General features: G+C 36.5%; 1 protein-coding gene across 6 annotated transcripts in view; it reads right to left on the reverse strand.

Annotated features, from left to right (window-relative positions):
- The window catches only part of PAK3 (p21 (RAC1) activated kinase 3), a 259,546-nt gene that overhangs the window by 77,821 nt on the left and 163,222 nt on the right, over positions 1-18,503 (reverse strand). For all 6 annotated transcript variants that reach the window (XM_081125247.1, XM_081125244.1, XM_081125248.1 and 3 more), the window contains one exon: positions 13,555-13,756. In XM_081125247.1, coding sequence (XP_080981373.1) covers positions 13,555-13,729 — 175 coding nt within the window. In that variant the 5' untranslated portion in view covers positions 13,730-13,756. The remainder of the gene's footprint in view (positions 1-13,554; positions 13,757-18,503) is intronic.

Below are 18,503 nucleotides of genomic sequence, written 5' to 3' on the forward strand. Positions count from 1 at the left end.
ATCATCACACCTCTCCCTTAGGTCACCTCATGTACTTGTATGGCTTCAATTACCATCTACACTAGTGACTCCCCATATGTACCTTCAGCCCTGACCTTTCTGCTGTGCCCTAACTCCATGGAGTTAACTGCTTACTGAATACCTCTATGTGGATGGCTCATAAGACCCTCACTCTAAATATTTTCAAACGTAAACTATTCTCCATAGCCTTTCCCCACCTAAAACAAGAACCACAACTTTTCTTGTGTTCCCTACCTCACCCTCCTCCAGTTTCTCCTCCTACCATCTGAATAGTTTCTTAGTTCTATTAATTCTTCTTCCTAAAGATTCTCATTCTATTGTCCTCTCTAATTCAGGCCACTGCCATTTCTCACCTGCATGACTCCAATAGCCTGACTTGTCTCCTTCCATCTCTCTTCTCCCAAATCCATTCTTCTTTTGTGGCTATAGTGATATTTTGACACACAAATATTATATCATTTCCCTGCTTCAATGTTTCCCCATTGTCTTCACAATCAAATTCAAAGTCCTTCGCATGGCATAAATAAGTCCTCCAGGGTACAGTACCTGATTGCTTTCACAGCACCATCTCCCATCCCTCTCCTGTTCTCGCTCTATGTACTAGCTATCCTGAACTACTTTTAGTTGTATTCATAGAACCTCAGCTAATAGTGTGTTATGCATACTGCCTTTATAATGTTGCTCTTTCTATCTGAAATGCCACCCATCTCTTACATGGATAGCTCTATTCCTTCTTTAAGACTCATTTCAGTTCAATGGTCACCTCCTCCAGGAAGCTTTCTCTAATTGCCCCTCTCTTCAAGCTCAGGTTTGAATAAATGCCCCTCTCCAGTGTTCATTTTTACATTATACTTACCTCAATAAACTTTAATCATTGACAGACTTGTCTGTGTCCCTCACTAGGCCATCAGTTTCTTAAAGTCAGGAACTAGGACTTATTCACCTCTGTACCCCAACATCTATTTAGAACAGTACCTGATTCAATAAATATTTAATGAGTAAGCAAATAAACAAATGAATGGATAAATGACCTTCAGTATATGAAATGAGACCCAATGTATGAAGACAGGTCATGCATATTTGCCTTTATATGTTGGTGGATGTGGAGGCAATGATCCAGGTTCCCAAAGAAGGCTGGGGGGTGGGAGGATATATTTTAGAGTGGTTGTTATAGTTGAAGTTGTTGGTGGCATTGTTTCTGTTTTTCCCCAACAGTGGGGATGACTCTACTCATCAGGCACATCTCTTCCCAGGTGCCATCTTGGGGCCAAAACCATATATTGGCAACACAGATGGGCAGGGTTCAAGGTACAGCAAAACAGCCAATTCTCCCCCAGATGAAATCCCTGGATGGTGCTATGCTTGTCTTCTGAAAGCATTTTAGAAAACTGTCACCTGAGTCTTCCTTGTTGTAGGAGTTCCACTTGACATCTTCCCCTAAAATTCCTGGAAGTTTTGTTGGGCCTTCTCATTGGATGTCATATGGTCACGTCCAGAATTATTTTTTTAGAACACTTTCTAGCTCCTTGAAAACAGAGCATGCAGGAAAAGAAAAGGAATGACAGAGGACAGACATAGAGAAATGCTTTCCCACATAAATTTAGCCTGAAAGCACAGAACAATAATCATTTTTGAAAAAGAAATGGAAAGCATGCAAAGTTACGGTATATGGCATAATTTAAGAAGTGACATTTATACACAAAGCTAAAAGCAAAATATTATATAGAACATTTTAAAAATATAGAAATAATTTTTCCAAAGTAAAAAGCATATAGACTGGCTAGTTCTAAGCAGCAGGCATTTCACAACCCTGGCTCTAATGACCAACTCCCTCCTGCTACTGTTCTAGCTTCCTTTCCTTTGAATCGGTCACTGGGACAGTTAACAAGTATACAAAAAATTGAGGATCAGTATAGTGATAGATTATGCTGAGTAACTCAGCTATCTTATTGGAGAAATAAGCTGAGTAAATAAAAAACAGAAATTGATAATATCAGATCAAAGAAAACTAGGTGCATATATGGGGAGAATGTAGTATAAATGCTGTAGCATATCAAAAGAAAAGATCAAAGAAACCTGTGGTAAACAGTGAGGGTTTACTGGCAGAAGTAAGACTAGAGAGATGGGTCTTACAGAATGGATAAGCAGGAAAAGGTAAGGCATCTAAAGCAGGAAATGTGAGTATTAAAGCTTGGAAATAGAAATGTATATAGCATATTGATGAGGAAGTGAGAAAACAGAAAGGTGAATAGACATGGTATGGCCTTGGAAATCAGGAATGAAGATACAACTGGAACAGTAATGAAGAATTTACTGGGAAATTTTTTGAGCAGATAGATGATAAAATAGAAAAGGTTTTTTTCTGGAAAACAAGCCAGGTAGCTATATGCTGCTAGGTACATATGGCATAGTGTGGGCAGGCTTCAAAATGGTTGTTATCTTGCAGGCTGAGGAGGAAAATAAATGGTGGGAGTGGAATGGGGAAGACCTATCTGCCACTGAATCTGTTGCCTCTAAGATTACCTACTGGGAATTTCCTATGAACTGTGTGTGTTTGATTCCTGCAACTAGATTGAAAATTATCTTAGGACAAGGAATCTTGTCTTATCTGTAATATCCCCAACAACACTCAGCACAGAGCTAAGCACATGAAAAGAAGGCACAACTCTTTTCTGAGTGAACTATAAAACATGCTCCAGGTTAGCCTATTTTAACATCCAATTTTGTTATATCTGATTTTTAAACTGAGATAACTAATAAACTAGGTCTGTGCTGAAATTCAGCATGCAACTCAGATTTATGCACTAGCTAGTTGCACATATGTCTCTAACCTGTGATCTTCCATGAAGTCCTTTGAGGTAAAGGAGGCCTATTAAAGTATTTTGTTAGGAGGCTTGTACTGGAGTTGCTGATGTTGGAGCTCTCCTGGGAAGTGACCTTGTCCCACAACCCCTACTTTGACACTAAAATCCCTTCCCATCTCTTCCCTACTTCTTCCCACTCCTCCTGCCATGTGCAATCTGTACTGTGTTATGTGTTCCTGAAGCCAAACCACTTGAGCAGAGATAGGAGCCATTTCTGGCAGGGGCAGTGAGGAAGGCTGGTTGGAGATCTGTCATACTAAAATGTCTGTTTTTCATCTTGGTATTCCAAGACTTTGCTTGGGGAAAGCCACGTTGGAAGGATATAGAGGTATTTTTAAGGGGTGATCCATCTCCTATGGGTGGCAAACATCACTTTTCCTAATAGATGATCCTTAGTGACTTGGTCACTGTTTAGCTGGTGATAGGTACTTTCAGTGGTTTATTGATTTTTTTAATTCGCTAAGAGGCTGCTAGTCAATGCCTCACAAAAATCTTTTACAAAACACTGCCCTTGTGGCCTTTAAAAATTAAAATGCCTTAGTGTTTATTTAGCTACCAGGAAAGTGAATTAAGTACTTGAGTTGTTCTGTTCCACCCTCTGACTTGTTGGTCACAGAGCACACTGTGCCATAACCCCCTCCCTCCAAGGGAAGCTTTCTGAAGTCTTATACTTGGGTAAGAATAAGTACCTGAGAACAGTTAAAATATTCTGTTTGGGAGCATATTATGAGAAGAGATCCAAAGGAATTTATTACCCCTGGATTCATGAAATGTACATTTTCCCTTACATAGGGAGAGATTAATTCTCTAGTTTTCCTCTATTTTTTGGTAAAAAAAAAATGTTATTTGTGGGCCTTCAAATTTATTTTTCTCAATTGAAATACTCCAAACTACATGTGGTAATTACAGTGGAAATTTAGACATAAAAACAGAGTTTATTCTTGGCACTAAGTATTTAAAGAAATTGACAGTGCAAGGTGGGTAAAAGAGGTTCTACATAACAAATGTATTAATGGCTTAAATCTAGCATCTTGAACAAAATATATACTGATTCTGATCAGAAAAGGCAATAGGTATTTATTAAATGAAGGAAAAGGGGCCAAAATCTTTAAATACTAAATTATGAATGAATCTAAGGTGAAAGATGAGAGGTGACTGTCATGCTCTATTTTAATATAGTTTTTAAATATTTTAATTGTAAGAGCATCAGATTCTTTTTCAATAAAAAAAGATTTCAAAGCCCCCAAAATAACACAAGAATCATGGGAAAATAATTAACAATTTTCTTTTCTTTCTTTAATTTTTAACAAAGGCTGTTACTTTCTGCTAGCAAGTTAGGCCATTAGGAGGAGTAAATTAGAAAGACAAAGGAGTGACTACTGCTATGACTGCTGACTGAGAAAATGGGCTAGATTCACCTAGGTTTCACTTACTTCTGTAAAGATTTCATTTTTATATATTCCATTGGCTAAAACCCATTTTTGAAACGAGTTAGGTAACTCCCATTTTATGGTAAGCTGTATAGTGTTCAACCACCACTGGACTAGGATTTGGGGATCTAAATTCTAGGTCTTCCTTGCTTTGTAGCTACTAGTGGGGCAAGTTTATGGATCATTTAACCTGTCTAAACTCTTGACTTCTGTAAATGGTGATAATTCCTGCCTCCATCATAGGAGGTTTGAAGGAGGTAATTGATATAAAAACACTTTGAACATTAGAATATCCCTGAAACTGCCATCCAAAATACATCATCTCATTAACAATATATTTAGTAACAGGGTGTCTGTGTTTGCTGGAGAACTAAGTAATCTGACACTTTTAAAATGTAGCACTTCCATCCTATGAGTGAAGTTCTTAGAAATATAACTACCAAGAAAGAGGATTAAACTGGGCTGTTTTAAACATTTACTGCTCTTATTATAGTATCTTTCATTATATTAGCAAATCTCAGAAGTATATAGTTGGGAAGGCCCATGGTAGAAGTTTCATTTTCCTGCCTTCAGGGAGGACCTGATAAAGCCAGGAGAGACCCAATGGAGAACCTTAGTAATCATAGTATCCAATCAGCACATCTGGACTTTCCTTATGTTTAGTTCTATTCTCTCTGGTGAAATAGGAGCCCATTTCCTCCTGCCAGGTCTTTAGTGGCTATGGGAAATAATATATGCCCTCCATAAAGTAACAGCCTTTACTGAATAGAAAAATAGTCAAAATGGTACCTGATTCTGCAAGAGCAGCTACAAGCCCAATTCATAGATTGAGTGTTTCATGAGGATGATGGAGGAAAGGAAATGATGGCCCTATGTGAGCCCTTCTAGTGATCCCCACTCACACATGCTGACAACTATCACCTTCAATGGTATCATTTTCAAAGACATTCAGCAACAGTAATCATTCTGACAAATCATTAAGAAGCTGACTCTCACACCCATCTCCTTCCAGACAACACACACTGGTTTCACTCTCATTTCTACCCAATTCACATGTGTGACAGTTTCAATGGCAAATGTTTGGGGGGAAAAAGCAAACATGAGGCAATGTCCTAAACCAGGCACATCTGATCATGTGGATAATTATACAACACACAAGTATGAAAGGGGAAAAATGGGGCCTCATTTGCTTTAAGGAGGAAAGTAACTTTATATCTTTTAGCTAGTGTCCTGTCCTTTCAATACTTCATTTTAATGTTTGATACAACTCTGTTCTGTCTTGCCCCTTCTCACCCATCCCCTGTATCTTCTCCACCTCTTAATCTCCCTCTCAAATATTAATTTTTCTCTCCATTTATTTCTCCCTATTACTCGTTTCCTTTAGTGTATACATCTCCCAATCCTTCATTCCATACTTGTCTTGAATTTGACCGCTAGTTTTAGTGGGCTACCATATTTGTGCCCAATTTCCCTGTTCATTAGCCTTGAAATGGAAGCACAGGCCCTAGTCGATAGAGTGCATCATTATCCAACCTTATTCCCATTTCAACCACAGGGAACTTCTAAGAGTAAAGGAGTAGTACAGGAGGCTCTGCTCTTGGGAGACAGCACTGACCCTGGAGGACAAGTAAGATGTCATGTCCTTCAGGCTTTCCAAAAGGTAGTGCAATGATCTCCAAAGAGCACTATTTATTGAGCTGTAGGGGCTACTTTGGAAAACCAAAAGGAGTGTAAACACCATTCAGGATGTAGCAGTCTCTGACATCTGGCGTTCTGATAACAGAACCCACAATTAATTGAAATTCCCATTCATTGTTGGTGCAATGATAATAACTTTGAGCTACTGCAAGATGCCAAAGGGTCTTCAGTATCACCCAAGAAAGACTGCATACTTTTCAGTCTAGTTATCACACTAAGTATTTTTTATTGTGCATTAATTAGGTGAAAGTTAATAACGTTCATTGACCAAAACATTTGATTAACAAGACCATAAAGAATAACTGAGAGTCTTCTTTAACATAATTGTTGCACAGTAATGCTTTCTTCTGTGTAGCCTATATAAAAAATAGCATACTCTAGGAATTAGAACAACAATATATATGCATTACAATAACAAACTATATGGCACTTTAAGAATTTTTTCACATATATGAGCACACTCATTTAAAGCCTCAACTTTCTAAAGTAAGCAGTATGTAAACCTGTAAAATACACACCCTAAATGAGAATCCAGACCCCAAAACACCCAAATCAAATATTAGCACACCTCTATTATGAAGAATATTTTCTTGCCATCATTAAAAAAGCCATGAAAAAGTTTTCGTTTTTCTTACTGAGTAGTGATAATGAAAAAGTCCCTTTTTTTGAAAGTGAGAAAACTTTCAAAGGGCACTGCCATATATTCTTAAGGAAAAATTAAAGCCACTGTTGGCATTTGAATGCTAAGAATGTAGTTTCCTACATATTCTTTTTGTTTTGTTGCAAGGCAGTGTTACAGAGTAGAACAATCATAGAGTTTGGAGTCTAAGAGACCTGGGAGAATTCTGGCTTCCATCATTTGCTATGTGGTGTATGCTGTCTAGTTACACACTTTGAACTTAAATTGTAAAAAGGGGATAATACAGAGTGGTTGTATGGATTAAAAGACTCAATATATGTACAGTGCTTGGAACACAGCTAAGCACACAGGAACAAGTGGTAGATCAGTCAGTAAATGTAGATCACTTCTTATTTGTCTTGATTTGATTTATATCCAACTATCTCCTAATACTTCACTAGGAAGAGGAGCCTTTACTCCATTCCCAGGCTCACCAGCTTCCAAATCAATCTGAATTACCCATAAACAAAATGCACATGAACTGTGCTCTCTAAAGACACAGCCTTTTGCATAGCATTGTGTGTCCTCTGAAACACACCTGATGCTCAAGTGCAGCACAAGACATAAGACACATAAGGGCACTTCAGAAGACACAGAAGTCACACAGAACATGTCACCTCCAAATGCAGCCTCACCTGCTTCTTTCCCATATGTGCTTCCAAGCTTCAAGCCCTTAACATTGACTATTTTTAGAGGTATATGCCATTTTCAGAGTCCTGGCAGATTCATTTGCCTCACTGCTTTTGTAATTTTTCATGTATGTATTTATTCATTCATGTATTTATTCCCCACCTTGTTCCAAAATGGAACAGGTGGCTTACAAGAATATACAAAATATACAACATGATAACATAAATTCAAAATAGATAAGAAAGTAAAAGGAACAAAAAAGATAGGAATATAAAATAGAGTCTGGAAGAAAGCTAATACAAAGCACATACATACCATAATGTTCTATGACAGGTGCTATGCATGGGCCACATATTTGGCTCAAAGCTTTTTAGTAGCCAACAAAAGAGAAACTTGATCAGTCTCACACTTCACAGGGTGCATAAAATAAAAACAAACCACTTGTTCAGTATGTCCTCTTAATGATCTAAATTCTGAAAACTTTCCTATAGTGAAGTATCGAAAAATGGTGGCAAATTGTGTCTCCTAATTTGCTGTAACACCAAGATTCAGCTCCTGGAACAGTCTCCAAGAAAGACAGAGTCAATCTTGAAATTACACCTACTACTTCTTATTTTTTTTCTACCTGTCTCTTAAAGTTCCATTTGTTGAAGGAAATGTATCTATTAAAGAGACTTCTTAAAACAAATAAAAACTTCTGCTGTCACCAATGCAAGTATTTTCATTTAATTAAAGAAGTAGACATTGCGACATTATTTCTATCAAAAATTTGGAAAGGACCCCAAATATCCAATAAAAGGAAATGGTTAAATAAACCATGATGCCACTCTTGCCACTGTATGAGATATTACACACTTCAAAAATAATATTTGTGAAAAATTTTTTAAATGTAGGAAAATATTCATGATAAAAAATTTAAGTGAAAAAGCAGGATATAAAACTGTATATATTATGATATCAACTATGTGATAATATCCTTATATATAGCCATAAAAAATCTGAAAAGAAATCCATCAAAATATTAACACTGTTTCTGAGATTTGTGAATCTGGGTGATTTTAATTTTTTTTCTATATGCTTGTCTTTATTTTCCAAGGTTTTTGATACTGATGAAAAATTTCTCTATGATGAGAAGACAAAAGATTAGGAAGAAAAATAACAACCTAGTCAGTTATTATTGGCCTATGGAATTATGGGCAATTTCAATTTTTCAATTTTCTATAACTGACACATAAATTCTAGTCAGGAACAAAGTTACTTAAAGAAAGAAACAAGAATTCTAAAATCTAGTTTTTTGGTCCATAATGATGCAAATCTCATAACACCTCACAATTTATTAAGCATTTAATAATTATAAAATTTATTTTTAAATTTAATAGTTAATAAAGTTACTTTTACTTAAATTTAAAATTATGTAATTCATTTTTAAAAGCATCCTGATATTTAGAATTATATTTGATTATCAACAATATTTTGTGAGATAAGTTAGATATTACTCTCCTCATTTAACAGATGGTAAAACTGAGACTCAGATAAACTAAGTGACTAGCCCAAAATTACAATAATCAGTGACAGAGGTGGGCTTGAACCCAGGCCATCAGAACCCAAGTTCAGTACTCTTTCCATTCATTCAAGGCTGACAGTTGTGTAACCCAATCAGTCACTGAGAGGCAGAAACATAGAAGCAGTCACCTCCCCCTACCTATGAGGGTCCTATTCTTGAATTACCCCCAATGTAAGAGCATTCAGCTGATGAAATTATGATTTTAAGAGGCAAAAAAAGAGTAAGGGAAGTAAGGTTACATGTGAACTTTGAAAATCCTCATATACATTTTTGCACAGTAAAACAAAACAATAACAATAGTACATTACATAAAAAGAATGAGAGTTTACATAGCTTAAATTAGTAAAAATGACAGGCTCTACATAGTTTCCATTTAGATCCTGAGATGATTTCCAGAGGTGATGAAGATGTACCACTCATTATGGCAGTGGAAAAGGGGGGTGACAGTGAAGCAATGAACAGAGGTGGACAGTTATTTCAAGTCATGACTTTCCATAGTCTCAGAGTCATCTAAGTCCAATCCTGAAATTGCAACAACTTGCTTGTGGCTTTAGCCCTATCAATCAAGTAATTTTACGTGGTACAACTTAATGACTTTGGCTCTTCTGAAGATGCTTTCTGTCTTCTCAAGTATTTTTTAAAGACACCTTATCACTTTGGTGTAGAGTTCAAATTAAATCATTCAAGCTTTCTTGAAGTCAGATTATCAGCTTTCCAGTACTGGTATTGAAATGGTACTACTTCATGATTTAGGCTCTTCTGAGTTTGCTTTCTTTCCATTAGGGAGTTGTCAAAAGACTCTTAGAAGCACATTATAGAACTCACTTAAATCATTTAAACTTCATCTAAAGGCAGTGTATCAACTGTACAGCAATGATATTTGATGATTTAAGTCCTGCTTTTTGTCCAATGTGATAATTTTTTAACGTATCAGAGCACATCTTTATAGAATTCTGCTAAATTACTCAAGCTTTGAAGAGGTAAGGTTTAACTTGTAAAGGTATCAATTTTCCCTACTTTCTTGGGGAAGTTTTAATCTTGATCTAAAATATTTGCTTCTGTTGCTCCAGTTCCATAGACCTTAAGTATCTTCATCATTATTTATAATAATCAGCTCTGGAGTACTGGAAGTTTCCTGAAAGTCATCTTCTAGCAGCATTACATCACTTGGATTAGTGTCAACAGGTTCAGATTGAACTTTAGCCAATGACTGCTCCTGTGACAAATGTTCATCTGCACTCGTAGGTTCTTCTTTATCCATTTTTGTTTGTTTGTTTTCAGGAGGAACTGCTGAAAGATATTTTACCATATCTAACCAAATTGTCTCTCAGGTCACACTAATGATAAACCCTGTTAAACGATCTAATGCCTCTTTTATTAAGATTATAGCACAGCCTATTGGCCTGGAGGTAAATTCCTCCCAGTGACACCAATAGCAACCAAGGCTCAACTACAACAGGACAGTGCACACAGCACACACAAGGGAGCACCTAGAAGGCCCAGCTCGGGTGACTGAGGAGGATGAGCCACTGGACCCTACAGGATACCTACTAGGCAAAGCCACTCTACCAATTCCAGGACACATAGTAGCTCTACCTAATACATAGAAACAAACACCAGGAAGCAGCCAAAATGTGAAGGCAAAGAAACATGTCACGAAGGAAAGAACAGAAGAAATCTCCAGGAAAAAAAAGTTAAATGAAACGGAGCCAAGCTAGCTACTAGATACAGAGTTCAAAACAATGATTTTAAGGATACTCAAGTATCTTAGTAAGACTATTAAGGAAACTAGTGAGATCACCAATGACATAATAAAGTACCAATCAGAAATGAAGGCTACACTAACTAAAATGAAGAATAATTTACAGGGAATCAACAATAGAGTAGAGGACGCTGAGAATCAAATCAGCAATTTGGAATGAGGAAGCAAAATGCACCCAACAAGAAGAGAAAAAAAAATCCAGAAATATTAAGATAGTGTAAGGAGTCTCTGAGACAACTTCAAGCAGCCCAACATTCACATTATGAGGTAAAGAAGGAGAAGAAAGAGAGCAAGAAATTGACAACTTATTTGAAATAATAATGACAGAAAACGTCCCCTACCTGGTAAAAGAAATAGACTTGCAAGTCCAGGAAGCACAGAGAGTCCCAGACAAGAGGAACCCAAAGAGGCCCACACCAAGACACATCATAATTAAAATGCCAAAGGTTAAAGACAAAGAGAGAACCTTAAAAGCAGCAAAAGAAAAACAGTTAGTTACCCACAAGGGAGTACCCATATGACTGCCAGCTGATTTCTCAACAGAAACTTTGCAGGCCAGAAGGGAGTGGCAAGAAATATTCAAAGTGATGAAAAGCAAGAACCTACAACCAAGATTACTCTACCCAGCAAAGCTATCATTTAGAACTGAAGGTCAGATAAAGAGCTTCACAGATAAGAAAAAGCTAAAGGAGTTCATCACCACCAAACCAGTATTACATGAAATGTTGAAAGGTCTTCTTTAAGAAGAAGCTAATGAACAAATGAAACTGACAAACAAAATAGACCCAGAGACATTGAAGCATGCAACAGAGAGTTGTATCTCAGAGGGAAGAGGGAAGGGGGTGGGGTGCAGGAAGAGTTTAACCAAAGAGGTTATATGTATATATGCATAACACATGGATACAGACAATAATAGGGTGAAGACCTGAGGAGGGGTGGGAGCTAGATGGAAAGGGTCATGGGGCGAAAATGGGACACTTGTAATACTTTCAACAATAAAGATAAATTAAAAATTAAATAAATAAAAGTGAAATTGAAAAAAACACGCAAAACTAACATTAGTGATGGTGTAGTAATCTCATGCACTAGGATCCTCAGGCAGAGAAACCTTTGTGAGATTTTGAACAACAAAGTTATGTTATTAATTTGGCATTAAGTATTCTTGAATTACTGGATCAAACACTGACCTAAGGGCTCAAAGATTTGAGACATGAGACTAGATATAAGGACAACCTTAACATTAGGATGCACATTGGCAAGTACATCTGAGGTGCCAAAAAGACTGCAAAAAATCAGGGGGACTTTGATTCAAGATTAAAAACAATAATAGCCTTGAACTTCCATAAGAAAATACTTTTCAAACAATTCCATATGGAGAGGAGTCATCTTGGTTTTTCTGTTTGCACACAAATATACTGGAAACTTGGCTGGGTGTTTTCCTCTGGGACAATTTGGGCATGGGTTCATGTAGATTAGTAATGATTTCACTATGAGGTCTCCTGAAGTAGTGGCACAAAACACAAATGTAAACCTCCCTATTTTTGCTGATCTCATGCCAGCATCATCTGGCTCCTATTCTTCAAAAAGGCAAGTAAGATTGTTTAAGGGTTTCCAAAGCATGGTGGTCTCAACAGCACCAAAGATTTTCACAGGCACATAATTCCCTTCTTCAATCGCTTTCTGTAATTGTGACAGATATAACACAGAAGCTGCAGGCTCTGGTGGTTCTTTCTTTGGCACCACTGTAACATAAAATTTGATCTCCATGTCATGGCATTCCATAAGTTTCTGAAACTATCCCTTGTTCCTAGCAGGATTTTTTTCTAGACCCACTTCAGTGTCTGAAAACATGTCTTCAAAAATCCCTCTGACATGGTCACAGATCCCTTATATGGCAAGTGTTTCCTTATTCTTTTGCTTGTCTTTAATATAGATGCTTAACATCATTTCCATGTTTTCCATCCTCACATCATAGGGGATAAAGCATCTCTTAAGTGATGTAGGTATACAAGAGACAATACTGACCTTAAAAAGAGTTTCAGCTTTCCTTGTGTTACAAATTGTGGATTCATTACCACCGTGAAAGCAACCTATAAAGCCATTTGGCTTACCTTGAAGAAGTGGATCAGGGATGTTCCTTTTCTTTTCTAAAGACATCACCCTTCTTGCCCTTCTGGTAACTTTGTGTGATAACAGTGTCCCTGTACTTCATCCACTCTCTTCTGTCTCAATAGTCATATTTGTTGAAGCCATGTTTAAACTTTACACTAATTAGTGCAACCTGGCAATTACTTACTAGAGATTTTATATCCCCCAGTGTTACAAAGTGTCAGCATATGGTATTTAAGCACCAAGTGGTATTATGAACAACACAAGGATCAATGATAATATATTGTTGTGATATCCAGTGCAAATAAGGCTGATTGTGAGGGGACAACTGATAGAAGATGAGAGAGAAAACAAATGACTTGAACTGACTCCCATATACTCAGTTGAAAATTTTCACAGTTGTCAAAATGGTATACAGAAGTAAATCCACCTATAGTCCAATTTCCAATAAAGAGAACTTGCAGTTTAGAAAGGATTACTATAAATGCTCCTCTAAGTTATCAGAAGATAGTCACTTTTTATATATTCAAGACAGTACTATTTCTATGATTTCCCTTGGCTTAACACTATGATTCAATTTTATGTGAAAGGTAAACAAAACATAAGTATATTTTCTGTAAACCACAGTACATCAATAAAACATTAACTTCTGACAAAATGCAACCTCTGAAGAAGTAGACATAAACTTCAGGCAGGCTCTAAACAGCTAATGCTCAAGAAATGACTACCCAAGAAAAAGAAGTGACAATGAAAGAATAAACTAGCCCCTTTTCAATGCCCAGCCACTGATACTTTACTTTTATCCCCTCCTCCTGGGAAGATAGACCGAAGCCTGGCTTTCTTATTCTTCTCTTCAGGGGCCATGGGAAGTGGTTTGGAGCTGTGGTTGAGTGCCGAAGAATCCCGGTTGTTACTATTCATCCTCAGTGGGGGAGCTGGGGGTTTCTCTTCATTATCCAGACTGTCAGACATTTTCAGTTACAACTAATTGCACAACTCCTAAAGGAGAAGGAGGAGAAAACAGGAGTTAAGAAAGGAGAGGTCCAAAAATCAAACTAGTAAATATGGGGATTCTAATATCTTAAAAACAAAAATATTGGTCTCATGTCATGTCAGGTTTTCCACTGACCATTTAAAAAAATTTTTTATTTTTGTTTAAAGTATTAAAGATGTCGATAATCATCAGAGAGATGCAAATTAAAACCACAATGAGGTATCACTTCACACCTGTAAGAATGGCTACCATCAACAAATCAACAAATGACATGTGCTGGCAAGGGTGTGGAGAAAGGGGAACCCTAGTGCACTGCTGGTGGGAATGCAGACTGGTGCAACCACTATGGAAAACAGTGTGGAGATTCCTCAAAAAATTAAAAATGGAGCTGCCGTTTGACCCAGTGATTCCACTCCTAGGAATGTATCCTAAGAATCCTGAAACATTCATCAGAAAGGATATATGTACCCCGATGTTCATAGGAGCACAGGTTACAATAGCTAAGATTTGGAAACAGCCCAAGTGCCCATCAGTAGATGAGTGGATTAAAAAGCTATGGGACATTTACACCATGGAATACTACACAGCTGTAAAGAAAAAGAATCTTGTACCCTTTGGGACAGTATGGATGGTCCTGGAGAGTATTATGCTAAGTGAAATAAGCCAGGCAGCGAAAGAAAAATATCACATGATCTCGCTTATCCACTGACCATTTTGACTTGTTTATTTTCTAGAAGAAAAGGTACTGCCTCCCTAAAGACCAGCAATGGAATTTCCCAAAGAGAAAAGTGAAGGCAATGATTAATGGCTTTTCAATATGCACATACAAAAACATTAGGTCCTTTCCTTTTCTCATGATGAAACTTTATTTTCTGCTGTACACTCAAGTATTTGAATCAACAATTTACAATCTTATTCTTTAAAAATTCTATCCTGATGATTGTCACAGTAGGGTAGCACAACCTCTTCACTATCCAGAATTGACACAGGTTTGGCTATTGATTTTTAATGGCCTGCAATAATGATTTGTTGACTGCTTTGACATTGGTATGCCTTTGGTGTCTGATTCTTACCTGTGTGTACCTGATCTACAAAATATACTCTACTGTTTTATGAGAAAGAACTGAGAAGCAATCTAGTAGACCTGTCAGTTTCAGCAGAGTTAGGGTGTACAGATAAAGGAAACAATTTCCCATTTTCAGATAGTGGGTAGAAGATAAAGCTGAGCCAAATGTCACCATGAGAAAAGAGGATCTACAAAGAGAGAACCACTTTTGGAAGAGACACTAAAAGATTACTCCTTGTCATATTTTATGTCCTGGAACAGGGAACAAAAAAGTTGGCAGGGATAACATGGTTGTAAGAACCAGTCTGGGTTTTAGAAACTTATTTGCTCTTAATTTCATTATTCATTTGCATTATTCTTTTGCCATCCCACTGGGAAGGTAAAGTGAGATGAAAAAAGCATGAACTCTCCAAGGAAATGTTTGTGTTTCCAGCTGTTTTCCTATTCTAATTCAAGTTATTCATTAGGGACCTAAAACTTGCCAGGCAAGTCAGGTGTTAAGAGTAACTTTCAAGTGAATCTCACATTTGAATACAAGGAAAATCAAATTCCGTTGCAACAAAATCTCTGTAAATTCATCAAATATTAACTGGCACTAATTTAGGAGCATAAGAACTCTCCAAACACAACTTACCACATCACTTTATTCCAACAACATTTACTATTAATAAACCTAAGTACAGCAACAACAACTAAACCAAGATCTCATTACCTGTTATAATGAGAAATAATCTATTATAATTATTTTAGCCCTTTAGTTGTTACAATGTTTATTATTTTCATTATTGAACTCTAATTAGGTTACATGATGTTATGTAGAAAAAATTTTTAATTTTACTGTGTTCTAAGTTTTCTCAAATATATACAGCCTGTGAATATTTAAGAATAAGTGATTATCAATTAATAGCTTCTCCATCTGCATAGATGACTGTCAACTAACAATGATTGGCTTGATCTTGATTTGGACAAGAGATCTCTTTCCTTTTCTAAGTGTCATGCCTTGCATTATCTTAAAGAATTAAGAACAATTCTGTTCTTCAGTGATCATGATAGTGAAAATACTCACTATTAAATATTTTGTCATAAACAGCAACAACTTGATAAGTTTCACATTTTCCTATATAGGTGAAACTAAAGTATATAGCAAAATAAAAAGTAACTGATGTGAAGGATAAAGCCTACTCATGGATACTATTGGCACTACTACATATTTTAACTAGAATATGAAAATAGTGCTAATGGGTTTGCATTCCCTTTTGCACTTGGATTTTGGTCCTTCTAAACACACTGTTTTTCCAAAATAAAAGTGGGTTAAAGACTTACATCATCAGTGGCATTATTCTATTTTGAATAAGTTCATGGTTTTAACTTAGTCACTGAGAAGAATTTGCCACCATAAACAAAGCACTATTTTGTTGTTGTTGTTGCTGTTGATGATTTCACTTAGTGGTTCAAAAATAATGTCTGAATATGAGATTATTAAATAAAGCTTGGTTATACAAAATTTAGCTTATATGATAATGAAATTTGGTTAAAAAAATAGTGAAAATTTAAAGTTACTGCAAAAGAACTGAAGATTTAAGTAGAAATACCTAGAAGAGAGGTTTCCGAAAAATATGTCTCAAGGAGAGAGGAGCCACCATATTCAGATGATACATATTTTCTGATGACTGATTATTCAACTTGAGATGAAGAAGTTGGAGAAACATGCATGACCTCTTTAAAATGGTATACAGAGTTGGTCTTGCATAATAAGGCATGTAAGAGTCTGGGCCAGTCAAAATTCTAGGGCACCTATGTAATTTAATGTTCTTAATAAATGTGCATGGCTACAAAAGTGGCCTTTTTTCCAAATTAAGGGCTCTGGCCAGAGACTCACAAGGCAAGTGCCCTGTTTCTTTTCAGGATGCCTGGTTATTCTGACCTTATTTGATCTGGTATATTTTAGGTGGGGAAAAAAGGGCTACTTGTAAAAAAAAAAAAAAAAAAAAACACCCTCATACTATACTGTCTTATATTGCACTAGAAATCCCTGACTAAAATGTGAACCCCACACACTTGCTGTGGTCCGTATCACAGGCATTCTCCAAAGGACCCAGCTTATATATCATAGTTTCTACTGCCCAGCAAACTGAATTTGCTTTAATTTCATTAAACTCATAAGGAAATTACAAGAGGATTTGGAATAAACCTTTTACAGGCATGAAAATGAAGTTGAAGAATCTTTGTCCAGTTTCACACCAGGAACATGTAGCATGAACCAAATAATCATTCTTTTAACCCATATATTTCATATTTGGTTTTGCTTGAATTATCCTGATATTACTTCAGTTCTTTATTACTCTTTACAAGGTACAACTTATCTTTATCTTCTTCTAATTGTGCCAAACAATTCTGATTTGGTGACAAAAGAATAAGGCAGGAGGCTCTTGTTATCATTAACTCAACTTCAAAGCATAATGCTTCAAAGCACACTTTTAGAAGACCAATGTAGAAATGGGTAGGAACCTGTAAAGAAGCCTTACTGGTAATGTATTTGTTTCCCAGGTAGGAGGTATCTCTGACTATTCCACAAATATAGAAAAAAAGGGGGATTCCATTATGTTATGTTTGTAAACAATGCCAACTTACCAAGGCAGGTCCCTCCCTGAGACAGCTTTCTACAAAGAATACTATTTAGTGGATTATTGGTTCAATCTGACTATGATGTCATTATTTCCAAGATCTTGAAAGAGGCTATTTTGTTTGGGGCAGCTGTAGACTCTATTTCAAGAATTGTACAAAAGCACCATTATTCTCTAGGAACCCAATTAAAAAAATGTTTATCTTTACAGTTTAACTGCGGTCAATCCCTTCTGCAACAGAACAGGAACTTACAAGTGAGTGGCACATTGGATCTAGCCACAGGCCATTCATTTAACTTTTAGAACTTGGCTCTTACCATTGTGAAGAAACAGCTAACTTTAATGGACAACTAGCAACAAAACTGTTATATCTGTTCACAAATCGATTTTATACTTGAATACTAGGTTTTTCAGAGAGAATTTAAATGGCTTCTGTTAATTGTATATATTTATAATCCAGCCCCTGGGACTTAATGCAATTCACCAGTGCTTAGTAATTACAATAGAAATTCATCAGTAAAAAGAAGTGAGCCTCTTGTCTCATGATAACCAAGGAGCCTAAACATCCCTTTTTCAGAGTCCTGAGAAAGATTACTCTTCTTTTCCCTTCACTCATCTTCCTTTTACTCTCTCTCTTCTCCCTTGCCCTCAAAAAGCATGAGGGCTTGCATACACAGGCCCATATACAAACACATACACACAGCCCTTCACTGACTTGGCTTTGACACAGAGGTCTACTGCAAAGCATTATAGAGGAATCCCTTTATCAAGATGTATGGGACTTTAAATGAAATAAGGCATTATAAATAATTGCCATCATTCTATCATTCTTTGAAAATGCATTCTCTTAATCAGTGCAGTGCCAAAGTAGACAGAGAATGCTCAATAGGTTAAAAAAAAGCCACCAACTTGCATGTTTCAGGAGCCAAGGGGAAAGATAGGTAATCAATTGTACTCTCCCTAATGTGGTCAAAATTCATACTTTTGCATACATGTTGAATTGGATGCAACCAAAAATACCAATCATACCCATTTACCACAGGTATTCTACCCAGGTGTGTG

Source organism: Miniopterus schreibersii (assembly GCF_964146895.1).
Source record: "Miniopterus schreibersii genome assembly, chromosome: X".
Lineage (NCBI taxonomy): Eukaryota > Metazoa > Chordata > Mammalia > Chiroptera > Miniopteridae > Miniopterus > Miniopterus schreibersii.